This window comes from Betta splendens, chromosome 13, assembly GCF_900634795.4.
Source record: "Betta splendens chromosome 13, fBetSpl5.4, whole genome shotgun sequence".
Lineage (NCBI taxonomy): Eukaryota > Metazoa > Chordata > Actinopteri > Anabantiformes > Osphronemidae > Betta > Betta splendens.
In genome coordinates, this window is record NC_040893.2 from 17,705,160 (window position 1) to 17,732,787 (window position 27,628).

At 51.5% G+C, this 27,628-nt stretch overlaps 1 protein-coding gene across 4 annotated transcripts; it reads left to right on the plus strand.

Annotated features, from left to right (window-relative positions):
* Positions 1–12: 12 nt before the first annotated feature.
* On the plus strand, positions 13–26,970 carry tiam1b (TIAM Rac1 associated GEF 1b). Of its 4 annotated transcripts, none has more exons than XM_029170662.3 (27): positions 13–165; positions 12,345–12,432; positions 12,525–13,431; positions 13,827–14,283; positions 14,503–14,675; positions 14,784–15,008; positions 15,638–15,823; positions 16,590–16,736; positions 16,812–16,886; positions 17,233–17,397; positions 17,517–17,621; positions 17,994–18,075; positions 18,332–18,418; positions 18,959–19,171; positions 19,488–19,588; positions 23,360–23,545; positions 23,971–24,039; positions 24,280–24,405; positions 24,478–24,586; positions 24,903–25,082; positions 25,185–25,303; positions 25,383–25,491; positions 25,645–25,703; positions 25,798–25,903; positions 25,982–26,069; positions 26,144–26,316; positions 26,450–26,970. In XM_029170662.3, exons 3-27 carry the CDS (start codon positions 12,535–12,537, stop codon positions 26,956–26,958), a joined length of 4,746 nt encoding a protein of 1,581 aa, XP_029026495.1. In that variant the 5' UTR covers positions 13–165; positions 12,345–12,432; positions 12,525–12,534; the 3' UTR covers positions 26,959–26,970. The 4 variants fall into 4 exon arrangements, with proteins under 4 accessions (XP_029026495.1, XP_029026496.1, XP_029026497.1 ...); XM_029170663.3 differs by lacking the exon at positions 13–165 and adding an exon at positions 290–572; XM_029170664.3 differs by lacking the exon at positions 13–165 and adding an exon at positions 5,861–6,015.
* The last annotated feature ends 658 nt before the right edge of the window (positions 26,971–27,628 follow it).

Below are 27,628 nucleotides of genomic sequence, written 5' to 3' on the forward strand. Positions count from 1 at the left end.
CGTCTCCGAGGAGCGCGGGCTCCGCCCCTCGCAGCTCCGTGGAAACAACACGCATGGTCAGTGGGAAGGCAGACCTTGGAGCGGCGGACGGGCGACGCCGGCGTGCAACGCCATGGTCCCGGTGTCAGGATGGAAGCAGCCGGATGCCGACGGTGGCGGACGCAGGTATGTTCGGGAACCGATGTAATAATGAGGGTGAGTCCAGTCAGGGTCCGCTCGCCCGCGTGGTCCTAGTGCCGCGCACGCATGACCGCGTCCCTCAATCATACAAGTTGAGCATCGCTGCTGCACCGAGACGCTGTGGTCGCTGCAGACGGGCGTCTGGCGTCAATTAATCCAGTCAGACGTGCGTAATTGGGGGATGGACGCAGCCACGTAGCCTGAGTCACGGCGGACACTCGACGGGGTGAACCTGCATGTTCACATATCTCTATTTCTAAGCCTGCGCATCCGGCACAGGGGACGCGGTGACGCACGCCGCGTCCCTTCAGCAGGCGCGTCGCTCAGCATGCACGGGGAGAAAGGATGCGCGGCGTCGCACGCGCGCCTCGGAGGTGTTGTCGTCTCCACAGGTTAGTGGGGGAGATGTGCATCCATTCGCTGCGGCGCAGACGATGCCGCTGTTATTGCTGCGCTGAAAACGCCGCGCGCACGCATCGGGGATCAGCTGAGCGCTCGTGTGTGCGCTGTTTCACTCCGACGACCTTACGGTGTCGAGTTTGTTGCAGCGTCACTGGCGCTGACGCTCCAGTGTTTCCTTCGTCATCCCGAGGCCAGTCGGTGCCGATCGACCCGAACCAGTGACCGTGCTTTATCGGCCCGCGCCTGCGTCTCACGCCGGATCGTTTCTATTCGCCGCTATAGACTTTACGTCCCGTTCGGTGTGTGTTTTCCTGCAGCGTGTTCTGTCAAGTGGGAACTATGGATTTTCTCCTAAAAGTGGCACAGGCCTGCTGGGGTGCAGCTTTTCTCAGTAAGCAGCCATTGTAAAAGCCCAACAAGTCACACGACGAGCAGACAGCGTGCAAACAGCACAAACCACGCAATGGACCGACGTGTGTCTGCAGCAGCAGATGCTGCATGTGGTTCAGCAAGTCAAAGCTTTTTATTAACGCATAATTACAGGCGACAATGCTACACAGTCATAATCCTCTTTAACACAGCAACATAGCCGAGAGTTGGAACGTTGTCTTGGGTTTGTTCTTTGCTTGGTCTGAGTTGCTGACGCTGAAGACGCGCCGCCTGTTTGTAGAGTGGATTAACCTTTTCTAAGTTCAGTTGGACCGTTTGAGCCTGAGTTGATGCCGTAACAAATGAACCTGCGGAGCCGCAGAACATCTGCGTGGTCCTGGTCCCAGCAGCAGCCTGACACCGGGTCCGCGGGGGGTCCGTGGGAGGACCCCCGCCCGCTGTGGACCTTCGCCACAGAGGAGCTGCAGTGTTCAGCGCCGCGTCCGGGGGCCTGTAACCGGAGCCCACCTGCGACCGGCGGGGGCCTCGCCCTCCGTTTGTCTCCGTGCGCGGTCGGGTCGGAACCAGTTCTGCTCCCAGCGCGTCGACGCGTTGCTTTCGGGGGTCCGACGATGTAAAAGCACCTTAAGGGCTTGTAGCAACAGCCACACATGGAAGAATGTCCACGCATTCATATGCTAATGTGTCGACTTCCTCCACAATCCACAACATTGTTCCTCATGCACATAGATGCACATAATTTAACCCTCGTAAGTGCTTTTTGTGCATTATTCATCCACGTCCCACGTGCACATAGCTCCTATTCATTTGCGATGTTGTGAAACGTAAACATGAGGACGGCTCTGCCTGGTGCCAAACGGACCCTCCGTGACCTTAATGACAGGTCACTGGAATGAACTTAATAAATAAAACGCTTCTGGTTCCGTATCTGAACCAACTGATTGAGTCGGGCTCACGCGTCTCACATCATTTTTGCAAACGCTAAATGGAAGTTCTGTCCGGTCAAACCCACTCTGTCGCTGCTTGAGTTGTAAAATGTTCAACTCAGAATATTGTAGCGTTTAAAAACAGCCAGAAAAAAATTGTTGAACGGTTCAGATTCATTGATTGAGCTTTTTCAGCCTCCCGACGTCCTCTGTAAAGTTGCCAGATTTGTCTTGGGAGAGTTTCATGCTCTTTTTATTCTGCACAAAAGCAGCAGACGGCTCGTATCAAAGCGGAGAAAACTAGACTTCATGTTGCAGCGAGATGCGATTTCGTCCAGGTATTTATTGTTCTTTGCTTCTTGGTGCTTTGTGTTGCGAGTTCTCTCTCTTGGATGATTAATGAAGCGCTACCGTGTTTCCCTTCCCACCGCATGTTGTATTGAGTTTCAAACAGGAATCCGGTCGTCCCCCGTCCGTCCTGACAGGACATCTGTCTCCATTAGAGTCCCCTTCATGTGCTGCTGTATCAGTGCTCCACCATCTTTGGACACCTCCTTTCCTCTTAATCACCACAATCAGCCTCATTGTGCGCGCGTTTGAGAGGCCGCGGATGTCGTCATTGACCGCGTGCGCTCCTGATGAATCCATGATGATCTGACAGTGAGTTTAATCCGAGGCGGCGTCTGGAAACCCTGCCAGGCTTTTGCTCCACATGCTTCCCGGAGGACGAGCCCTGCAGCACGGCTGCGCCTCAGAGGAGCTGATACGATGGCGTCTTCAAGCCTCAACCATGAAGCTCGTGTGAATTAGTACATTCTCATCCCAGCGAAACGCATCGATCGCTGCCTTCTGCGCCTGGAAACAAGCGAATCCCACGAATGGAACAAGGACTTCCCAGCGCCGCTGAGTATTTACTCCTACTTCAAAGCCCCTTTGAGGCGGTGGTAGCCTCAGAAAAGCCATTTCTGAGCATCTCTGGTTCTGTTCCGTTTGCACCGGGCTCCTACGCCAAAGGCCGAGCCAACATGGCGACTGGAGGACGAGTCGTGTGCTGTTCTCTGTTCCTCCTCCACTCTCTGAGCCGTGGGTTGGAACCTGTGATGGGTGACGATCCTCCGCTTCATGCGGCTGATGGAGCCTTGTGGTTGGCGGGTAAATAATAGATGCTAAGTGCACTGAACTCTCGAGGCTACGTCGCGGCTAGGCTAACTTCACTGCTCCATCAATCATACATAGGAACCTGCCTCGGCGCCGTTGTTTCTGCCGTGGGACGTGTTCGTCGTGGTGCGAGGGTGAATATTCAAGCACACGTGGCTTATTTCACCCTCCTTGGATGCTGCCAACCAGAACAGTGCTTGTTAAGTGCACGCTGATGATGTGCTCCAAGCATCTTTTAATAACCAATATTTTAAGGGCCACCTCTTCTGTTACGGTTGAGTCCTGGCCGGTCGATAGCAGCCTTTCCTGTGCATTCTAAATGATTCTCCTCTCCATACGGGGGTCTTTGATGTCGACTCTTGAGAGACAACTCCCTGCTGGAGTCCACCGGCTCCTCCACTAATGAGCTGAGGTTGCTGCTTTCATGTCTTGCGTAACAGTTGCATTTTTCTCCCTTCAGATTCCCGTGGTACGCGCCATTCGCTCCCTCTGTACAATGGGCCGCGTGTCTAATCAGAGGCGGTCGCGGCCCGTTTTGATTGAGAAAACAGACACTTGACCCCTCGCGGTGACGGACGCTCGCGCCCAGCGTTGCGGATTCGCCGAACGGCGCGCTGCACTCAGCTGATTGCCTGCGTCGTAGTAAAGTCGTCCCGTATGCGCTGCTCGAATTCGCTCCACTGTCAACACAAAGAGCCGCTCTATGAAGTCTGAGTCAACGGCGCGAGTGAATTATTGAATTTTCATGTCTGTGTTGGAGCAGCACTCCCCCGTATGTTAAAGGAGGGTTTAATAAGCGTGAGACCAGAGCAGCTCTTTGTTTCTGTTGCTTATAGACGCAGCTTTTCACGCTGAACGTCGGACTTTCATTTGCACACGCACCCCGGCTTCACGTCTGTGCCACAGAACCACACGGTTCTGCCCTCGCGTCCCGTCTTGAAATGAACTGTCTGCGTCTTAATCCTCATGTAGCGAGACTTTCACATCAGACGCCTCATGTGCCAGTCAGAATTGCTATAATAAAGCCAAGTGTAGTCAGTTATTAACTGACCTTTTATTCAAAGCTGTTCTGGGAAGCAGCTCGGTGATTTAGCTTCGTGGGCAGTTTGCATGTAAGTCGCCTTCGCCTTGAGAAAGCGCTGAACTTTTTACCGCGTCTCGCAGGCTCCCGTCACAACCAGAATCTGTGCAGCAGCGCCGGTTTGCTGCGCCACTCATGCGTTCATCCACCACTTCCTGTTTCCTCCTCCCCATCTGAAACGGGTGCGTTTGTTGGACTTGAGTCATTGTAAAAGGCTGCACTCGGTGAACTTGCTGCATGTCCTGTCAGCGATCACCCCCCCCCCGCTTTGTTCGCCCACCGTGGCTGGAGGTGATTGGCAGCGATGGCGCCCGGTTGTGACACCTGGACGGCATCGGCGCTCTCGAGTGTTGCTGTGGATCTGTACCGGCGCCTCTCACCTGCCACGTCGCTCCCGCGGTACCGGACGGCCCGTCGATGTCCAACTCAAACAGCGCGGACGGCTCGGGGCTTAATGGGCGCTGATGAGGGAGCGATCTGCATTCGCGGGATGCCTGTGGTGAGCGCAGACGTGGATTCGGCATCAGGCCTGTCTCAATGAGACACGCATTCATTCATCGCTGATGCACATTTCTTTACTTGAAGCAGATGAGAGTTTCTATCACACCGCTTTGTTTCCTGCCCTAAGTAAAATCACCTTCCTTTGCTATTATTGGCTCATGGGCTCATGAATTGTTTTTCGCTAATTGAAAGAGAAGAGATTGTTTGTAGCGAATGTAGATCCACGGCGCTGCCGTGACAGATTTGAGGAGACTTTGTGAGAATGCAGGTTATTGTCTGGCTGCGTCCGCACGGCAGACATTCTTGTCTGCTGTGCCACCCCTGTGATTAGGTTTAATATCAGGGTCGCAGCCTTGGCAGGACATGAAGCTGCGTTGGAGGCAGCCGCGCTGACCACAGTGCTTCTTACGCTGGTCGCAGTCATCACAGAGTCTAGACAGGGCAATTCCCTCCTCCGGTCTCTGGATTCCCTTCAGACGGCCTGAGCCCTCTGCTCGCTCGCTCGCCCGCTCTCTCTCTCTCTCTGGCTTGGGGCGTGTTTTTTTTTTTCTGTTTCAGTGCGATTGCAAATCCGTCGTCTCCCTGGACACGCGATGCCAGCCGCACCTGAACAGATGCCCCCCCCCCCCCCCCCCCAATGCTCCCTCTGCCAGTTTCATCATCCCAGACTGTAGTCACTGCTGACGCGGTGGTCGCGCGACGTCGCCGCGGTGCTATGACAACGGCCCGGCCCAGCCTTCGCCTCATTCACAGATCCATTTTGGAGCGGCCGATTCCTCCGAATCACGCACGTCGTTCGCCTGTGGCAAGGAGGACATTCAGTCCACTGTATCAATTACAGAAAGACGGTGGACGGAAGCAAATGAGGCGAAGTTCGCATTTAAGCGGCTGCTGGAAAAAGACAGAGCCTTAATTTGAGTCTTGATATAGTTGATCAATTAAGTGGTCAAAATAAAGGCTGCAGCGTTTAGCATAAACATAAAGCTTCTCACCAGGGGGGAGTGGGGGGCAATTACAGAGGAGATGAGGGAGAGAGGACGCATTCCTGCTGGCAGTAGGTTTGTATTGGAGGGGGGTGGAGAAGAAGGAGGGAGGGAGGGGGGGGGGGGGGGGGGGGGGGGGGCAAGGCAAGAGTGTCAAAGAGTCAGCAACAGGAGGAGGGCTGGGGATGGGGTGAACAAACAGTCACTCCCCCTTCCTCCCACACTCCTCCAACTCATACTCGCCCATAGGAGTCATTCTGCTGTGGAGTCGCAGGAGGAGTATCAATAATCCCCTCGAGTGGAGCTGGAAAATTTCCCCTTGATGAGTGGGATTTTACCGGGTTGTTGTAGAGGGGGGACGAGCGGGAGCGACTCTTCCTGGTTACACAGTAATGTAAGTCATCGTGTTCCTTCACTTCTTGCTTCTGTACAGTGTGTGTGTGTGTGTGTGTGTGTGTGTGTGTGTGTGTGTGTGTGTGTGTGTGTGTGTGTGTGTTAGCAGATCGAGGAGACAAATTGTTGCCCAGCCTCATCCTCCCACTGTTCATAAGAGGTGCTAAATAACACCAGGATGTGTCCCACGCTGAGTCAATGTGTGGCCTCTAAGTATGAGTTTGCTTGTTGCTCGTGGTTAAAAGTCTCAGTTGCCACCAAAGCTGTTGTGAATTAACTTGTGCGTTTGTGGTTTATATACTTTTTTAAGATTTATGATCTCTGTATGTGCAAAGATCCTGGATGTGTTTGCAGTTTTATGCTCTCATCCTATAATTTAAGGTGTGTGTGTGTGCGTGTGCGTGCGTGTGCGTGCGTGCGTGCGTGCGTGTGTGTGTGTGTGTGTGTGTGTGTGTGTGTGTGTGTGTGTGTGTGTGTGTGTGTGTGTGTGTGTGTGTGTGTGTGAACCGTATCCTGGGGTCGTCGCAGCCTGTGTTTAAGGTGGGGTTTCCACCTCATGTTTGTACCTGTAGCTTCTCTGTGCAGGGCTCAGCTCTACCTGAGCTTTTGTGTTGCCTCCCAGTCATCGGGCCACGCACACAATACAACCCGTCTGCGCCGTTGTAATGACAAAGCAGTGGTGACGGCGGCGTTTTCAGATGCTGAGCGAGGACAGATGATGAATTGCAAATGCGCGGGGTGGTCAAAGTCAAGGAGAATTCCCAGTGTGGATCCTGGAGGGGGGGGGGGGGGGGGGGGGGAGTGGGACAATATGATGTGCGAGTTCATTTAAAATCACAGCTTTGTGTTTGAAAGGCTCATTGTGGCCCCTGTGCTGGGGAGAGGGGCAAGAAGTGGTCATCTGGTGTCATAGTTATGGAAATGCATGGAGCGTTTGAGGCCTATCATGACAGGAGGTCAGATTCAAAGGCCCGACGAGAGCAGCGGAAAAACAGCTAACGCTAAAAGCTTAACGTCAGGAGCGCATGCGACGGAGCCCGTGATCTCCTGAATGGGACATAACAAGAAACAAGACCTCCTCCTGGGAGGAAGCGCACGTAATCGCCGATTGATTTGGCCGATCTTGTGTCATAAGCGCTGCTAAACAGAATATGCAGCGGAACAAGGGTCGTATTGTGGGTTTACAAGAAGCCGCGGCTCATCTGGGATCAGCTGCTTTCCACACACGCCGCTCACTATTAGCTGGAGAGTAGACGCACATCCTCCAGTGTTTCTCCATCAGGGTCATCAGAAGTTTGCTGTGACTTTTTCTTTCCTCCCATGATGTTTCTCTTTGTGCGCAGGATGTTGTTTATCAGGGCACGAAGCGGTCGTCCATCACTGAGTGGACCCCGTTTATATGTGGCTTCATTAAATCAGCTGCAGCAGGACCATGTTTCCTGGTAATGCTTTCTTGACTCCGCTGCGGCTTTGTCGACTCACACGCATTCACTGCCTCAGGAAACGTGGCTCCCTCATCAGCTGTGATGTGTTAAACCTGTTCCTGAGCCTGCGTGAGGACGCCAGAGCGGCGTTTTCCTGCAGGACGGTGGAAGCGACCTATCGGAACGCGCGCTCTGGGCTCCACCAGGCGCAGGAAGCGGCCGTCTCCAGGTTTGTGTAGTCATGTGTGTCAGGATCAAGCCTGGCCTCGCTTCGCTGCACAATGCGACACAGCGGGGTGCCGGCATGTTTATGGTGGCTGGGTGTTCTTCATGGGCTCAGTGCAGAGAGATGATGGTGTGAAACCGGTGGGAAACTGAACCTAAGGATAGTTTTCACTCATGAATGTTTTAGAATGAATGCTAAACACGGGCCTTGATGTGTTTGCGCGGTGGGACAAAATCAACCAAACGCACGGGAGCTGAAGCCGCGCTCGGTTTTCCCACTCGCTGACCTGGAAGTAAACAGCTGCCTCCGTGGAAGCAGATCCTGAGTGAACCGGATTGGAACACATTGCTGATGCAGGGCTGCAGCTCCCCTGCGTCTCTGGCATTGTTCCGCCGGCAGAGGGGACTTTCAGTCGGCTGCCGCGCTGAAGTTGGTACGTGAATGGTGGGCCCAGCGGTGCCCTGGCTGCAGGTCTGAAGGCATCCACAGGCATTCAGCGGGTCTTTGTCCCGTCCATCCTCCCGGGCCGGTCCTCGGTCGATGACCTCCACATTTGCCTTTTCAGCAGAAAATGATTTCTAACCAGTCAGCGTTGATCTTAAACCCACGTGCGTGTAACGATCAGGCACATTCGTTGCACGCGTGCGGGGGGAGTCGGAGTCCGGCTGTGGAGGAGTCTGGAATGTGATGCATTTAAAGGCAGAGCTGTGTTGATGCTCCGTGTTTCCAGGGGAGACCTTTTCACGGACGGTGAGAAGGTCAACGCGCTGGAGCCTCCGCTCATCGTGATTTTTTGTCGCTGCAGCCCTTTTCCAGCGTTCCTCAGCTCTGCTCAGATGGAAATCTCATCACAAACTGTTGCGTATCGATTCCTGATTTCCCACGTGATCCGCCGTGTCTGACTCTCAACACTTCCTCTGCACCTGATTGATGGTTCACATTACACAGAGTGAAGTTTAACAGACTTTACAAAAAAATGTACTTTTACACGTTCGGCTGCATCAGCTTAAACGACTTAAGAGCTTGGATTTATGGATATCGACCTGTAGACTGTTGAATTTAAAAGCAGCTGCTGCCAGAAAGAAAGTTGGATAAAATACTCACCAATGCATCACGTGGTTTAATTACGACAGACGGTGGGAAAACGAGCTAAAGCTAAAGACTGAGCAGGAGAAAAGGAAGGTTAATTTACTTCTAACTTCTCTGCTTTAATTAAGATTCAAATTTTAGGAGACACTCTTTATTGTAACAAACCCAAAATCATGATGTATGACACCACAAGGGTTAATTAAAAGCTCAGCTGCTACTGTTCAAAGAGTGTTTTCACTCATCCTTTAATCTGAGAAAGTGATGACTGGCTTTAATGTTAACAGAAATCCTTCTACTTCCTCGGTCTGTGTTTACTACGCGTCCCTCCCCCCACAGTTGTGGGAGAATCACCAAAACCACAATATACATTCCCCCCATTTGTTTTCACAGGGGCCTGTGGCCCACGTGCACCTCCAATTAACAGCTGTTAAAGACCCTCCGAGTGTCAGCGAGGAGCTAAATGGCTGTGAGCAGGAAGTGCCTGATGGTCGTGTCTGTTTCTAAAGCATTTATAGCGCAGACAAAAGGCCGTTTAACCCAACACAAATACAGAGTCGACGCAAGCGAAGCCTCAGCAGAAGCAGCGACCTCTGCGCCTCCGTGGCGTCGGAGGAAAACGCGGCCGGGGACAAATGTGCCGCCGGCCTGCAACAACACCAGCTGCGGCCCAACAACAGGCTCGAACACCGAAAAGGCTTCAGCTCGGAGAGTTTGGGCTGCTTTTTGTGTCATTTTGTAGTCAAGGCGTGACGCACACTCGCGTACCTGCTAGCAAACAGCCTCCAGGCCCCACGCGTGCGTTGCCAGGTCTCCGCTGGCATCAGTCTGAGTGCTGCTCAGCTGCATTAACGGCACTAAGAGCCTCTCCTGATGGGGTCGGACGGGTCGCGGTCGGACGGGTCGCGCTTGTCCTCCGACCGGCTGCGGAGCCTTTATTGGCGGTTTGTGTGTTCTCTTGTGTGCGATAGTGCTTTGCTGTCAGCTGTGTCTGTGTGGTTATTCTAAGGAATGAAACAGTAATGTTGAGACCAGTCCAATACAGTGTTATCTGCAGAGATCGAGACCTGTAAATCACACATTGCTTCATAATTGATGCAAGTCGGTGCCTCAAGTTGGCACGAAGTTGCTCCGAGACGAGCCGAGCTGCTTTCATTATCACTAAGAGCCCCTTTTAGCAGCGGTTTGCTGGTCAGTGTCACTAAGGCCACAGATCCGGGTCAGAAGAATACGCTGTGACCGGATGACGGTGGGAAACAGTTTTTATTTAAGGCAGTAAGTGAAGTGTGGAGGATCTGAATGCTGCTGTTTACAGACAGTGTGTTTGATTTGAGACGGCTCTTTGGAAACATCTGACATGATATCATGGGAAATATGTGTCTTTCAATGGTCCCCCCCCCCCCCCCCCCCCCCCCCCCCCCCCCCCCCCACACACACACACACACACACACACCTGTGTTATTATCTGTAGGCAGTGGAGTGTTCAGATTACAGGGTTTGTGTTGGAGCTTGTAACTATTCAGCCTGGTGCATTTTTGCCTTTCACCAGTAAAGTTAGGTTAAATGCAAACGTGCCTCAATAAGGAATTGTTTGCATTCTTCTCCTTAAGCTCAATTTAAATTTCAGCAGGGTTGCGCAGAGTGGATTCTTGTGTTTTTGTGCTTGATGTAACAGAAGATATTGTGAGTAATGTGTCTCCAGCTGTTTCACGCTGCCACTTCTCACCTGGAGCAAGAATCTTTGTTTCCTCACAACATACAAACAACTCAGCGTATTTGTCCCCAGGGACTTGAGGGGGGGGAGCAGGTGGGGGTGAGGAGGGTTTTTCCTTCTTCCTTTGTTCCTGTTCCAACAGGCCCAGGCATTTGTCAACCATGAGCTGCACTTCTTAAAGGTCTTCTAATAAACGGATGTAAAGGACCTGTCACATATTTCAGACGTGAAAGCATCTCCCCATTTTAGGAGTTGTGTGTTTGCCCATCGGCCACTGATTCAGAAGCTGCTTAATCCTTTTCTAAGTATCGACTGTGTACAACTTGCCCGAGTGATGTTACTGAGTATCTCTGCCTTTTTCCCCGGAGCGGAGCTGCGCTGCTAATCTTGAGTCACAAGAAGACTGTTCTTCTTCCTGATCTGTGGGTGGCTGGAGTCTCCTGTGGTTATGTATTTCATTAAGGCCTTGTAAGAGAAGGATCGACTGAGTCCAGCTGGGAGGTGGCCCCGCTACAGTCCTCGCTCGGTCACGTGGCCACATCACAAGCTGGATTTTCCAGTCTAATTGGCGTCTTATTTGCGTGTGACGTAGCCGTGTGATGATGGGGCCTCTTTGTAACACACAGTAGAGCCGATGTGGTATTTCGGGGTATGGTGACCTTCATCATTTCCAATCCTTTTACTTTTTGCTCATGTATTTATAAAGAGACAGTGATGGATTCTGTGCACTGGCAGGAAGTAGATTTAGGGGAGGGAATTGTGGCCTTTTTAACTGTATTCAGATATTCTCAAGTCAAATGCAGTAAAAATATATTTTGGAAGGCAGGTTTTTATTTCTAACAGCTTCCTGTCTGTAAAACGTAACAACATGCAGCTTTCTGAGTTTTCTGAATATAAACATAATTATCATCTGTATCACAATAACTAGATAGCATAATAGTAACACAATAAATAATAGCTTCTCTGCACAGTGTTGCAAAAGGACCTTATTCATTTTTTAAATGTATCTCTATCTTTGCAAGATTTGTGCATTTCATGCTGTTAAATCCAAGGTCGCTGCTGTAACTGTACTGACTGAGAAAACACTGCTCCTGCTATTTAAGCTGCTCATCTGTGCTTGAAATGCAGAATGAATGCGTGCCTATTTTCACATCAAATTAACACCGTAATCACAGAGAGAACATTAATAATCCAGCAAAGCTACATGTTTAAGCTTTGCTGTAAATAGAAGAAATGTCGTCCATTAATAACTGTTAAACATGTCATAAAGATCCGTAGCTCAGTAAATGTTCCTCCCAAGTGCATTGTCCTGGTCATCTTTTGGAAAAGGACACTGGCATCCGTCAGCATCCCATGTTTGGCTCCACAGTATCGCTGAGGGATGACGAGCAGGCACAATAAAGGGCAAAATAAATAACACAAGGTGGAAAAACAGGGCCAGCTTCGGTTTATGTAACGCTCTTCACAGCGAGCCTGAGTGCATGCAGCAGCAGAGCTGGCCTCCCACTCAACCCAGCCCACTGAGCACAAGCAAAAAAAGGGCTGTCCTAAAGGAAGGGGAGCACTCGTCAGCCGCTGTCTGTCCCATCTGGTGACGGTTCCAGGCACGGAACAGCAGCTCTTTGGAGCGGACGTCCAGCCTGAAGGAACGTCCGTCTCCAAACAAATGTGCATTATGTTGAACAAACCGGCTTTGCTCCTGCTCCAGGTCCCCTCTAATGCAGGTGCTGGTGCCTGGGCACAGACTGCAGCATGGTTCACCTCAGCCCCGAACACCTGTTTACTGGGGCTGTCACAATAGCAGCCGGGAGAAAACGGGATGAATGCATATAATTCACAGTGACTGTGGCATTGACTCACCTGGATTCCTCTGTTTTCAGATCCTCCTGGACTGTTCCAGCAGCTGAAGAATCAAACTGCCAGAGGATGCGCTGACAAAATGATGGTAAAACTACTACAGTCTCACAGGTACCTGATATTTAGACACTCACTTCTCAGTCCGATGCGTCAGTTTGAAGTTCTCTCCTGGAGTTTATATTTCTGTGTTCTCTTCCACTCAGCCTCTGAATCATGGGAAACGTGGAGAGTCAGAACGGGGACCATGCCCTCTGCGGTAACGACCGTGGCTACTTGTCACGAAAGCAAATGTCTCGGTCTCTGCGCGTCTCCAACAAGCAGCCCAGACGCTCTCGATACGCTTCGTCTGGGAAAATAGAGCACAGGAACTCTGAGACCAGCACCCGCTCCAGTAGCACCCCCAGCATCCCACAGTCCCTGGCCGACAACGGCCTGGAGCCCTTCAACGAGACAAATGTCCTCCCAGACTTTGGAAGCCCCATCTGGGTGGACCGTGTTGCCATGAACCTGAGGCCCGTGTCCTTTCTCAATGAGCTGGCCAGTCCGTCAGTCCACATAACCCTACCAGGCCCAACTGCAGAGGAGGTGCAGGATGCGGAGGAGTACCTGGGTGAGGTGACGTACCTCCAGAAAACCCGGGACGGCTCCAAGGAAGCCGTCGGTTTCAAGAAGAAGAGGTCCAAATCTGCAGACATGTGGCGGGACGACAGCTTGGAGTTCTCCCTGTCCGACCTCAGCCAGGAGCACCTGACCAGCACGGAGGAGATCATCGAACCGGTGGACGACAGACGCTTCACTGGCTGCAAAGGCCACCTGCAGTCCAGCCCCACCGACTCCACGGACCGGGCCAACTCCCTGGACGAGCTGTACAGCCAGAAGAGCCCCCCCCGCCGGCAGCCCCACGCCCGCTACGCCAACTGGCACGGAGCCAACCGGACCGTCAGGGAGGGCGAGGACGACAAGATGCTCTCTCCGTCCGAGGAGGACGGGAACCCCTACGGCGCCTACACCCTTCCCTGCCGGCGCTCCCACTGCCTGTCCGAGGGCCTGAGCGGCCACCAGGCTGCCGTGTGTGCCAGTATGCAAGGCAGGAGGGCGCAGACCATCCAGGTAAGATACGGAGCAGCTCACAGAAACCGCTCTGGCAGTTTTAGTTTTGGTTCCGCCGTTGCCTTTTGATATGATAATGAGGGGAGGCCTGTGGAGGAGGGCAACAGGGCACCACAGGGCACCGCCCGCCCGGTGAACGGGGCTGTGGAGCGCCTGATTAGGTCATGTGACCAGATGGAGATAGCGAGCCTGGCGTAGACCCCCTTCGTCTCCCAGGAGCCCTCGGCCATGTTGGTGGAGGAGGGCAGACGCTTGGCTGCCGCTAATTAATGTCCGTGCAGGACCTGAGGAATAGCAAACGCGTGGCTACAGTCTCTGCAGCATGTTTTGTGCCTACAGTCGTCGTCAGGCAGTTTGGAGCTGCTGCTGACGGTGCGGCTCACCTGTCCACGCAGGATGTCACCGCCGGCGAGGGCAGCGAGTACGAGGACAGCGGCATCGGCGGCCTGAGCGCCGAGGCGGAGCACCAGTCCCGCCGCTACAAGACCATGTCGGCGTCCTTCTCCATGTGCTCGGCGCACGGCCGCGGCCTGTTCGCCGGCAGCGACAGCGGCAGCAGCAGCGGGGGCGGGGCCAGCGAGTGCGCGCAGGGCGTGTACGAGAACTTCCGCCAGGAGCTGGAGATGAGCTCCTGCCAGACGGAGAGCCCCGAGGAGGCGGGCTCGGCCCTCAGCGACGAGCAGAGCACCATGAGCTCGGCCTACCAGACCGACCCGCTGCTCGGCGCCACCCAGGGCACGGTGCGCAAGGCCGGCCGGCTCGCCGTCAAGAACTTCCTGGTGCACAAGAAGAACAAGAAGGTGGAGTCGGCCACCAGGCGCAAGTGGAAGAGCTACTGGGTTTCCCTGAAAGGTTTGCCATAACATTTTCACATACAGTAGATTATACAGAAAGAATCAGCCACAACACAACGCTGTTGGTTCTGTTTCACTGGACTTTAAACCAAATCGCGCTGCACTTCTTGAAGTTGGCCACTGGAGAGCAGAATTAAATTGCTTGAGCAAATCTGAGTTTTCAAGGAGTCTGTTTCCCAGTTGCACATTCTTGGAACCTGACTTCTGTCTCCTCCAGGTTGCACCCTGTTCTTCTATGAGACCGACGGCCGATCGGTGATAGACAACAACAGCGTTCCCAAGCATGCCATCTGGGTGGAGAACAGTATAGTGCAGGCTGTGCCGGAGCATCCCAAAAAGGACTACGTCTTCTGCCTGAGCAACTCCCTGGGAGATGCTTTTCTCTTCCAGGTATCACCTGTGAACGCGTCCACTGCGTTTTCTTATGATCAACAAGCGCTTTTTGAATGTCAGCGGGCGCTGTTTAACCTCTGACCTCTGACCTCCCCCCACCTGCAGACCTGCAGCCAGACGGAGCTGGAGAACTGGATCACGGCCGTGCACTCGGCGTGCGCCACCGCGGTCGCCCGCCAGCACCACCGGGAGGACACGGTGCGGCTGCTCCGGGCCGAAATCAAGAAGCTGGAGCAGAAGATCGACATGGACGAGAAGATGAAGAAGATGGGGGACATGCAGCTGTCGGCCGTCACCGACACCAAGAAGAGGAAGACCATCCTGGATCAAGTGGGTTTCTCCCCCCTCCATCAGTAGAATGCGGTTTCAGGTTGTTGTCTTCACTTAGATGCTAGCTTCCTCTTCAGCGGTTGCTGAGCTGAGGCCACGAACGCTGCTTTGAACCTGACATGCGCTTGGCACCAGTCGATAGCCTGCCACTCTCTCAATGAAGTGCAACGCTCATATTGTCTTTAATAGGTCTGTTTACAGAGGAGGGAGATCAGATGGCCTTTGTGTGGCAGTGCCTGCTTGGTGCGGCCCTGTTTGGCAGTGTCAGGTTCCACATTGTGCAGAGCTGAATAGATGTAGGACTGCTCCTTAGAACGCTGAGACGCTTCCACCCTGTGTGTGCCAGTGGAATGCGCCGCATTGTTTCTCTCCCGTCTCTGGGCTACTTGGCAGCGACACACAGCCCTCCACTGTGGAGCTGGCCACCCCGTCCAAACACCAGTGCAGGACCGCGGCGAGGAGGGGGCGGCCCGGTGAATAATGGCAATGTCCTGCTCCAGTGCCCCAGTAAACAGCCAGCCATTAAAGCGTTGAGGGAACTGGTGACCGAGCTTCAGGGGGAGAGAGGAAATGATTCGGAGGCTTGATGAAGCCTGAGCTGGACGTGTTTGTGTCCCCTCACTCTGCAGATCTTCCTGTGGGAGCAGAACCTGGAGCAGTTTCACATGGACCTCTTCCGGTTCCGGTGCTACCTGGCCAGTCTTCAGGGAGGAGAGCTGCCCAACCCCAAACGCCTCCTGGCCTTCGCCTCCCGTCCCACTAAGCTGGCGATGGGACGACTGGGCATTTTCTCAGTCTCTTCCTTTCATGCACTGGTAAATATCGCCTCGTTGTTTCATCGCCTTTATTAAAGGCTATGGGATATTCTTATCATCTCGCAACTGTGTCTTTAAACTGATGATTTTATGGAGAACAGGCATGTTGGCTCAGTATACTTTACCAACATAGACTACAGCTCCTGGAAGGATCTTTTCTGCAACCTTAAAACAACACAGACCTCTGAGAACAATCCAGCATTTTGCTGTTTAAACATCAAAGTGTTTGTTGGCATCTCATGCCGGGATGTTTTATCCCTGGAAAGTGTTGCCTTCCACGTTCATCCACAGTTGTACCGCTATTCCTGCATCAGGGCTCCTCTATGGGCGGCTTTGGTTCGGTTCTGGCCTCCCACTACCGCTGCTCCGAGGTCGCTCCGCTAGAAGCTCTGCTAGTAGTAGAACATTTGATTTTTTTCCCATTTATATTTGGCTGGGTTACTACACTTTTCTCCTCACTGAAATGCAGCGTTGTGGAGCAGGTGAGTGGGCGAGAGCTGTGAGATGGCACCGATGGAGGATTTAACAAAAGAGACACTTTCTAACACCTCTCTCCTCCTCGTATTTCTACGCTTAAACACCTGCTTCTGCTTCAGCACCGACAGGAGCCGACAGAATGAAAGTTGTGCACATTGTGTCGGTGTAAATTTACACAACAGGAATATAATGCACTGCACTTCTGGATAAACTCTTGGTAGTGGTAACAATCATCTGTCTCATTTGTCGTCTGAACCCTGACCCTGATCTTTATGTTTCATTTTCGCAGGTGGCGGCTCGCACAGAAACAGGAGTGAGGCGTCGCGCTCAGGCCATGTCTCGGTCCTGCAGCAAACGCAAGAGCCGGTTCTCCTCCCTCTGGGGCCTGGACACTACCTCAAAGAAAAAGACTAAAGCCCATCCCACCATCAACCAGGTGGAGCCACGCTGCGACCACAGGCCTTTTGTTTCCATCCGCCTTCCAGGTTTAACCTGCTTCCTGTCCCTGCAGGTGTTTGCTGACGGGGAGAAGCCAGCGAAAGCGTCCGTAGATGGAATATATGTCAATACTTCTGAGAAACATGCAGTGAGTGGAAAGATTGCATTTCTGTGAATACATTTGACAGTGACTGAACTAAATCTTGAGCCAGAAACATGTCAAAGAAGGGTTGAGCTTTTACAGCCACTCACACATTAAAGGTGGAAATTCTTTGGTCCTTTTTAAACCAGAGGTACAGTAATGTACTGTAGTCTTGGTGTTCGTTGGGTGTTTTGACGCTAGCTATTTAGCCGCAAGCTACTGGCGAGAGAGTTTAGCCTGAAGCAGCTTAATGGACTGATTTCTCATTTTAATCCAATCAGGCTTTGCAGTAAAACTGACTCGTCTCTGCGGCAGCAGACAGAACTGAACCGTCCCTTTAATGTCCCTGCAGAAAAGCGAGGACGGCGCCGTGAAAAGCCTCCCCAGCACCGACAGCGACATCTGGGTCCCGGACCACCTCACCCCTTCGTGGGTGTGTCTGCCCAACGACCAGCCGGTGCTGACCATCATCCAGCCCGGGGAGTCGGCGCTGTGCGTCCTGGAAACCATCTGCAAGGTACCGCCGCTCCATCATGCGTCTGCTTAAAAAGCCACTGTGTGACTGGAATAACCCAGTTCTGCAGCGGGAGGCTTGCAGGCCACAGCCACACGTCTTAATTATGCTCTTGTCTGCAGGCTCATCAGCTCGATCCCACAAAACACTACTTGCGTCTCAAATTCCTGATTGAAAACCAGGTGCAATTCTATATTCCCAAACCAGAGGAGGACGTGTGCGACCTGGTGAGTGACTACCTGCTTGATTGTGATTTAGATTTATTCCAGGAGCAATGGCCACAGGCTGCAGCAGCACCTTATTAATAGAATGAATAGTATTTTTATCCCTTCGGTTTCATGTTATTTGTCTGGGAACTCCCTGCTGTAAAGCACCGTGGGTCTGTTCGTCTGTTCGTGGGTACAAAATCTCTGACTTCTGTATTTTCATCATGTAATTACGACGTGACACGGATCACAGATCGGGGCCAGTTGCTTTGTCTGAGAAAACAGAAAATGAGCGCTCTCTTTGTGTTCTGTCAATAACCCACCCACCAGAATAAGGATGAAGTGGGCCGCGGTTTCATGATTTATATAATAACGTCTTTTTGTTCCTCGCAGCTTTACAAAGAAATTGAGCTCTGCTCCAAAATAACGAAAGTGATCCAGTTTGACAGAGATGAATCCTGCATGATTGGTTACGGTAAGACCCATTTAAATGATGCTGTGTGACAGCAACAACTGCTGATGATATGACTTTTAATGACGCCGGCGTTAAAGATTCCATATAATTCTTTTAAAGTTTTGGATTAATTGCTTTTCTTTGGCCTTTATACAACCTTTTATTTTTTCAGGCCATTTGTACTTCACAAATCCCTCTGATGTGTTTTATATAAGCGCCCCCCCCCCCCCCTGTCCCCCCCCCCCTCGCCTATCTGTCTCTCCCTTTCCTCCTCCAGGTTTCTCCATTTCAGTGGTGGAGGAGGATGCAGTACAGCAGCTCTACATCACTGATGTGAAGGCGGGCGGATTAGCCTTCGCCAAAGGTTGATTACCCTTCATTTTTGTCGTCTGAACTCCCTTAAGAGACACTTAGTCTTTGTCTCCCGATTGAGTTACAGCCAGAGAAGGTATAAAAAGAATCCAGGGTGCATTAGTTGTTTTCCGTCGCTGTGCATGTTTTCAAAATGGAGCATTTTCCTCACAAAGGTCAGCAGACATTTGTCTTTGCTTCTTTTAGAAAAGCATTAGCACATGTTTATTTCGGCGTCAGGGCGGGTTTCAGTCACAGCCGTTCCCACGGGCTTTGATTACTATAATCACAACCACACTGCCTGTCGCTGGTCCTCGGGAGAGAAGATGCTCAGTGTGACACCTGAACGCTGCTCCCTTGAAGCCATTACAAAGTTGGACGGTTCAGTGACATCGTCCCAGACCTGAGTCTTTGAAGGAGACACATGCACTGAGTGTTGCTTATTAAAGGAAAGACTGTATCTGCACGGATTAGCAGCTTCCTGGTTTTGTTTTTCTAAATTGCTTCATTTTACTGGGTTTGTTGAAATCCAACGCTTGTTCTCCCTCTGCAGGTCTGAATGCAGGCGATGAAATCCTGCAGCTGAACGGAAAGGACTCCCGCAGCCTCAACTTCTCTGACATGAAGGCGGCGTTCGCTCAGGCCTCGCTGGCTTTGACGGTGAACACCCTCCCCCCCGTGGACCGCCGTCAGCTGTGCTACCTGCCGCCGCGGCGCTCGGACGCCGAGGACGACCTGTACACCGACATCTTCTCACAGAGCCAAGGTAGAAGACGCGCTCGGCCGTCAGTGTGACTGTTGCTGAGGAGAGTGGCCACTGTGACATTTACAACCAGGCAGATGTTTAAACATCTGGGAAACTCTCTTTGAACAAAACGTATTATATGAACACAACGAAAGTCATTTAACTGAAAAGCAAACGCAGACTGTGTTTTTTTTATGCTTCCTTAGTTGCTGAATCTACAGGGTCCTAATTAAAGACGCTACACGGCTCTCAGCCAAGCGTTTCTGCTCCGCTCTCGAAAAAAACAAATATTCCACAGTGTTTGATGGAGCTCGTTCCTGACCGTTGTTTGTTGCAGAGGAGATCCTGGACGACGGCGTGGGACTGTTGCTGGAGAGCTCGGGGGACAGCCTGGATGACGACCTGGACATCTTCAGTGACTTTGATGAATGCAGGAAGGTAAATGCAGCCTCTGCTGTTTTTGTGCTCTGAGTTTGAGCGTTTGTATAGAGAGAAGATCTGCGCACATCCTTCATTTGACGCGCTGGCTCCTGTTTGCGTCCTTGTCCTTGACAGATTCCCCCGTAGACCGTTAAGAACACTTTGTTTAAGCACAGTTTCAGGTGCCATCTGTTACTGGCACATTTATATTCCAGATGTGAACTCACAGCTTCTTAATACAAATGTACATCAGGTTTCTCTGTGTGCATGTTTACACATAAGGCACATTAGAGGCAGAGTAGCCACCTGAGTTTAACAGCCAAGGAACTGAAAGCAGGCTTAATTAAGGAGCCTTTTGTGTGTTAATGACTGGAGGACCTTTCATCTTCATACATATCCACACACCCTCTGCAAAAAGAAGCACAATGCGAGCAGATGAGGAAAAAAATCTCAGCAACACTTGCAATTGAAGTGCTTTCACTAACGAGGGGACCAACTCTTCTGATGCCCATTTAAAAGGAGCTTCATACCAGAGTCCACGTTATGAATGAGATTAAAGCTGCGCGCCTTCTCTCTGCGTCTGTCTGACTTCAAAGGACGACCGGGCTCCCGCTCACAACGCGCTGAATGAATTGTAGATGAATTGATGTCTTATCAAAACATGGCTACACCATTTGTCGTTATGACCAGTGGAAAGACTGGAAGAACTCCAAGAATCGCTGAGAGCCGCAGTCACTCCACTCCCCATTCAGACGGTGGGTCGGCTGCAGCTCTGCTCTGTCTCCTCTCTCTCTAATCCAGTCATTTATCATCCCTTTAATGAGGATCAGTGTTGTACATAAATAGCTTCTTGTAATTTCTGTAGCAGTAGGAAAAAGATTTGTAGCATCCTGTTGGTTTCAGACTGGTGTTTTATTGTGAAAAGGTGCCTTTTTGCCGTGGGAAGCCTTTATTTCTGGGCTCCTTCCATTTGTCTCGGTTTTAACGCCTGGACTCATCGTTTGTTGTCGGTTTTCACCAAATGCAGTGAGAATGTCGCCACAGAAGTGCTGGCGACTTGCTCAGTGTCTGTAGACGGACGCACGAGCTGCTGTCTGGACGCGCTCGTCGCTCGGGGTCTTGTGCTGTTCTAATGATGGATGGAGGTCGCGTGACTTCCTTCTGGGCTTCATTTACTTGTGAAATAAATAATAAAGCTTGGACACTGCCACTCTGCCCCCCGTCTCTGCAAAGCCTCCCCCTCCGGTTCTTTCAGCCTGCCACTCTCTCTTCCCCTCATTCCGAACAACCTGCATTCATATTCGATCCCGGCCGATCCCGCTGCGCCGCAACCTCGAGGAGGGGACTCCTTCCACTTCCCCCAGTCTGAAACTCCATTAACAGCATTGGTCTACAATGCTGCTGGACTTGGCCAGATCCTCACACTCACACTGTGCCTGCATTTGTTGAAGCGAGAGAGAGAGGGCGAGCGAGGGAGAGGGAGGGAGGGAGAGAACAGCAGAACATCAGTGACAGAAGTAAGCAGACTCTGAAGGCAAAGAGAAGGGGAGCTGGAGGGCTGTGGGCACTGGTGGGCGGAGAGGAGGCGGCAGAACAGCTTCACGCGTCCTCCGTTACAAGCAACTTTTCCTTTTTTCTCAAAAAGCAAGGCAGACAAATGTTTCTGAGGAGCACAGTGTAGATCAGGCTTCCTCTGAAGCGCTGGGACCAGAGCTCTGCTATGTCCGTCCTGAAGTGGAGCATGCACAGAAAGCGCTCTGCAGACTCCATCTATGACATGCTTCACCTGGTGAGCTTCCTTCATCTTTACCTGCTCCCTGCGTTCCCGCAGCAGCGGCAGCAGCTGCCGCCGCTGCCGTGATCGATCGTGAGCTGTCGGGGCTTTTATTCCGGCGGGAGCAGCGCTACCTTTTTCTCCTCAGCATTCGTTCGACACCTCCTCGCGGCTGCAACAGGAAACCGTGAGTCACCGTTGTGTCGCAGAATTGCCCCGCACTCAGGACGCCGGAATCAAGCGTGCATGCGGCTCAGAGCTCTCGTGGCCTGGGGACACACACACACACACACACACACACACACACACACACACACACACACGTTGCCGTAGCTCTGACAGTTGATCTCGGTTTCAGAGGGAAGACGTGTAATCACATCCCTCTGACATCATTCGTGCCTTTGCGCTTTTTAATCTATCTTTCATTCAACAGGGGAAATGTTTATCTTTGGCATCGCCGGTTTTATCTGACAGCCTCTCATATTGTTCTTTGTATCGGGCTGAAGGCTTTGATCCGGCCTCCTCCATCTGTTCTTTCTCTTCGCTGCCATGTCATGACTCTCTAGGCTCACAAACCTGCCACGGTGTTAATTAACCCAGATTGTGAACATGACAAATCTTCATGACACGCATGACGGCTTCTTTTTTTTTTCTACAGGCTGCAAATTTAATGTGTGATTGTGTACTAACTTTCCTTTGAATCTCACCAAACTTCCATTTGGGCTGAATATATGGAAGTTGATCGTGGACGTGTCAGAGTTTATAGCTGCTAATGGAGCAGATGTCAGTCGATAATCCTGTAACAGGATGTGTCATGCTCATTCTGTATGTGTGAAAACATACTGTATCCCCCACACTATTAGCACTCAATATATTAACAGACAAGCTTCACCCGTTGACTTCAAATTTGGAAATGAATACTAAAATAAACTACACATTTAAACACAGCTAAATTAAACGTGATAAATTGCTCATCGCAGTTCATCCGTGGCTGCAGAACGAGCACCTCTTGGTTCGTCTGTTCTACAATGAAGGTGGACAAATGAGTCTATTCGACGGGTGCTGCAGTAGCGCGAAGAGTTTCAGTGGAAGTGTCTGTTGCTGCTCGTGAGTGTTTTTAATCTGGATATAGAACGTAACAAAGAAACAATGCAAAGGAAACACTCAGGCCACAACAGGAAGGTGAACTTAAACTTAAGCAGAACTCGCACTAACCACAATGTAAAAAGAATACACAATACAAAATGAGATCAACGTCAGACCCCAACAAGAGGTGCAACAAATGCAAACCACGCAGGAGCAGAACACACAGCAGCCGTTATGAAAAAACACACACACTCAAGGCAGATTTATTTCATTTACAACTCAAGGACGCGAGTGTGGATTTCCAGACCTGAATGCAATGCCGTTACTGTGGCTGTAGCAAAGTTCTGGTGCTAGTTTGGCCACGTGGGCTGCTGTTGAGTGGAGTCTATTCTTGTCCAAAATCATCTCCACGGCAACACATAGTGTGTGTGTGTGTGTGTGTGTGTGTGTGTGTGTGTGTGTGTGTGTGTGTGTGTGTGTGTATGTGTGTATGTGTGTATGTGTGTATGTGTGTGTGTGTGTGTGTGTGTGTGTGCGTGTGTGCGTGTGTGCGTGTGTGTGTCCTGTGTAATGGATTAATCGTTACACCATCGGTCCTTCAGGAGGAAAACACGGGCGGAATAAGAGTTATGAGTGAATGTGAGAGAGGCAGAGAGTCATTGTTATGACAGTCTGAAAATAGCCCAAATTAGTGCATACGATTTTTCCCAGAGCCGCCTCTCTCCAGGCTCAGTCTCCGCACAGCCATGAACCTGTGCACATCAGTCGGCGGCAAGCGAGACCTGCAACTTAACGTTTGAGGTGCTGATCCTGAGCCAGCCGACGGTTAATTGGACGGATCTCCTACCGACCTGCTGTTATTTCATTTAACCAGGTTTCTCATTTTTCCTGCCCTGCTCACTCTTTCTTCCTCCCTCTTTCTTTTGCAGAGCACAGAACAGGTCGCCGCTTTCTGCCGCAGCCTCCATGACATGAATCCCTCCGAGTGCGTGTCCTCGTCGCCGAGCCCCGACTCGCCCTTCCCACCTCCTGCTACTCTCCGGCAGCTCTCCGACGCGGACAAGCTCCGCAAAGTCATCTGTGAACTGGTGGAGACGGAGCGGACCTATGTCAAAGTCAGTATCACTCCTCCCGTTCGGATGAAGCAGATGGTCGTGGGGCGCGCGTCCGTCTGCTCTATACGTTACCTTTTCCACAGGAGCGATCCATATTTATCTCTGTATCCTGGGAGACACAAAGGGGACACAGCTGTGCCCTTGAATGGATATTACCTAATTCTTTGCTGCCCAGTTTAAATGTGGCTCAGTGGAATAACTGGCTTAGAACGGTTTTATAATGTGATAATGTCAAGGCTGTCAAACGTGTCAGCATCTCATTACAGGCGCCACCGTGTACATCGCGCCCTAATGTTTGCAGCAGTTGTGTGCACAAAATGTTTAGTATTGAGATGTTTTACTCTTTCTGGATTTTCATTGTTTAAAAATCTCAAAGCGTCTAAGGTTATAACCCAAATCATAGGTAATTTACTTTTGTCTTGCAGGACCTTAATTGCCTCATCGGGAGATATTTAACCCCCCTCCAGAAGGAGACCTTCCTCACTCAGGATGAGGTATGTCAAATGGTCCCCGTCTGCCTTTGAGTTATTGTTGGCTTTTAAATGCCAACACTGGCACAGTGTTCTAAGAAAAGTGGGTTACATAACGGTGTGAAGAGTAGCCATGTACGAGGACGGAGGGAGGGGGAGACGGGGGAGAGCGAGAAAGCGGCGAGATGTGTTTCACGCACTGGCAAAGAGGAAACAGTTGGTATTTTGGCTGAGTGAAGTACAGTTTTATGCTCTGTCCGGCAGTTGGACGTTCTCTTTGGGAACTTACCAGAAATGGTGGAGTTCCAAGTCGAGTTCCTCAAGACCCTGGAAGATGGGACGAGACTGGTTCCAGATCTGGAGAAGCTGGAACGAGTGGATCAGTTTAAGGTAGGTGAGGTTAGGGATGAGATCACGAAGAGCCCTGCTGCAGTTTGCTGAACGTCTTTTCTCCCTCCACAGAAAATCCTGTTCTCGCTCGGAGGCTCGTTCCTCTACTATGCAGATCGATTCAAAATCTACAGTGCTTTCTGTGCCAGCCACACCAAAGTCCCCAAGGTCCTTGTGAAGGGTGAGTAGACGTGGGTCTACGCTTCCCCTTGACTCAAAGGAGAGGATGCGGGAGGATCTGCCTCATGACGCAGGCCTCCATAAATCTGCTCTGCTGAGTTTTCAGCCACAGCGGCGTCTGTGTGACCTCCCAGTGCTTTCACGACGCTCTCTCCCGGGGCTAAAAGCCTCATACTGTCAATATTGTGAGGTGGTATAATGAGCACGTTGAACAGCTCGCACACCGACTGCCTTTAACGCGGCTGCATTAGAATCCAAGCAAGTCAACAAGTTGTTGGCCGCTATGAGTTTGACGTGTTCTTTATTGGTGATTCCAGCAAAAACGGACTCGGACTTCAAGGCCTTCCTGGATGAGCGCAACCCCAAGCAGCAGCACTCGTCCACGCTGGAGTCGTACCTGATCAAGCCCATCCAGCGGGTGCTGAAGTACCCGCTGCTGCTCAAGGAGCTCTACTCGCTCACCGACCCCGACAGCGAGGAGCACTACCACCTGGACGGTAAGGCCTGGTGCACACGCCCCACCCGGAGCACCGGGTGCGAGCGCTGACCCCTGACCCCTGACCTCTGACCCCTGACCTCTGACCCCGCGCTGTTCGCAGTTGCCATGAAAGCCATGAACAAAGTTGCCAGCCACATTAACGAGATGCAGAAGATCCACGAGGAGTTCGGGGCCGTGTTCGATCAGCTGATCACCGAGCAAAGCGGTGAAAAGAAGGAGGTACGTTTGGCAACTTCACTTCAACTGAAGCAGCAACTAAAGAAAACAGTAATCACTTTGACGTTTGATGTTTTGCTAGGTTGCTGACCTGTCAATGGGCGACCTGCTGCTCCACACTAACGTGACCTGGATCAATCCTCCCACCTCCTTAGGGAAATGGAAGAAGGAGCCTCAGTTGGCCACTTTTGGTACGTCCTCATCGATCCTCCTCCATGACAGTATAATTATGACTAAATGACTGCTTCCTCCTATTATTAAGAAATAATTACTGCATAATTGCCTGTAACACACGGCTTTGATAACAGATGTGATGGTGTTTTGTCATTGATTTTGGTTCTTAGTATTCAAAACAGCAGTGGTCTTCGTTTGCAAGGACGGTTCCAAGCAGAAAAAGAAAATGGTACGTTTCCAAACAAATGAGATGCCTTTAGCTCAAACCATGAACGAGCATTCGCTGCACAAATCAACCTTTTTCTGCATCTGGTTCATCGCAGGGCGGCTCCCACAGAGCGTCCGTATCCGCCGATGACAAAGACCCTTTCCGATTCCGCCACATGATTCCGACTGACACCCTTCAGGTCAGATCTTTGGCCAATGCAGGTGAGTTTCAATGCTTTTCCCAGATCTGACATGTTTCGGGTGCACGAGCTCACGTGCGAATTCCCGTTTCTGCCTCAGACGGCGAGAGCGCCGCCGTGTGCGAGATCGTCCACACAAAGTCTGAGTCCGAGGGCCGTCCGGAGAGGAGCTTCCAGCTGTGCTGCAGGTGAGGAGCTGTTCTAGTGGAGACGGGAGCTGCTCAGTGAGCGACACCCTGATAACGACGCGTTTCTCCCACAGTTCTCCAGAGGGCAGAAAGGACTTCCTGAAGACGGTCCACTCCATCTTAAGGGAGAAGCACCGCCGGCAGCTCCTGAAAACCGAGAGCCTGCCGCTCAGCCAGCAGTACGTGCCCTTCGGAGGAAAGCGACTGTGCGCCCTGAAGGGAGCCCGTCCCGTCATAAATAGAGCAGGTAAATTGAAGTGAAGTCCCACTTCCCTGTTTGTTCCTTTTTGCCTGACACAGATTGTGACGTGCGATTCACCCTGGTGCAAATAATCTTTTTAGCCACGTTTAGTTCATTTTTATCTGTTTTTTTTCTTCAGCATCCGCCCCAACAAGGACTCTGGGCAGGAGGAAGCTTGTGCGCAACCGCTTCACTATCGACACAGACATTGTTTTTGATGGAGATGTCGAGCAGGACCTTGCTTCACCACAAGAGCCCGACCCGAGTCTGCAGCAGCAGCAGCAGCAGCAGCAGCACGGCGGTCTGGAGCAGCAGAGCCAGTCTGAGCTGGGAGGAGACACCGACCGCTGGGTGGAGGAGCAGTTTGACCTAGAGGGGTACGAGGACCAGGAGGAGGTGAAGGAGACGGACATCCTGAGCGACGACGACGGCGACGAGCTCCGCCACACGCCCGCGGCCGCCTCCGCCGAGGCCGAACTGGAGGCCCCGGTCATGGCCTTGTCCCTGCACGGCGAGGAGACGGGCCGGAGCGGGAGCCTCGAGTCCCCGGGGGACAGCGAGAGCGCCGAGGAGGCAAAGCCGCCCGGTGACGCCGCCGAAAACCCAACGCTTTGTGAGGAGGACAAGGTTTGGGTGAGAAGAGAGTGATGGGAGGAGGCCGCACGGGCATTGACGTTTCCCACACATCCAGTAGAAGATATATCCTCACTTACCTTCCATTTACTGAGCGCAGGTGCGCGTGAGACCGATTCATCTGAGGAGCAATACAGCGACGCAGAGCGAGCGGGCGTCGTTACAGAGGTGTCAGGTGGCGCCTCGGGCGGTGAACTAATGGTACAATCATGGAATCCAATCAGTTGCTTTGATCGACGTGGTTTGCACATTGGGGCAGCGTTATATAGTCCTGCCTGCTGTTGCCAAATTTGGGTAAATGGGTCAAAATGCCATTTGTTTTGTCTGTGATGCTGAGATGTTATCATAGTTAAGGGCTGTTTAATATTTGTCCTTAAAGAACTAGTATAAATAATCTCAAAGGACAGTGTTGTCTGGCATAGTTTACTGTACTTGTACATTTTCACATGACGATACACTGACATGTCTTAGGATCATATTTCTTAGTTATGTATAATATGATTTTGATCTTTTTATTTTACAACCTTTAATGTATCTTGGCAAATATTTGACCTGTTCTCAGAAATGTGTGATCAAACCAAGCTTCTGTGACTTAGAGCTTAATTGTTTTAACTTAACACAATCCTGTTTGACTTGAATTTGCATTTATCATTTCATGTGTCTTTTCATTTACTGTGAAGCCTTG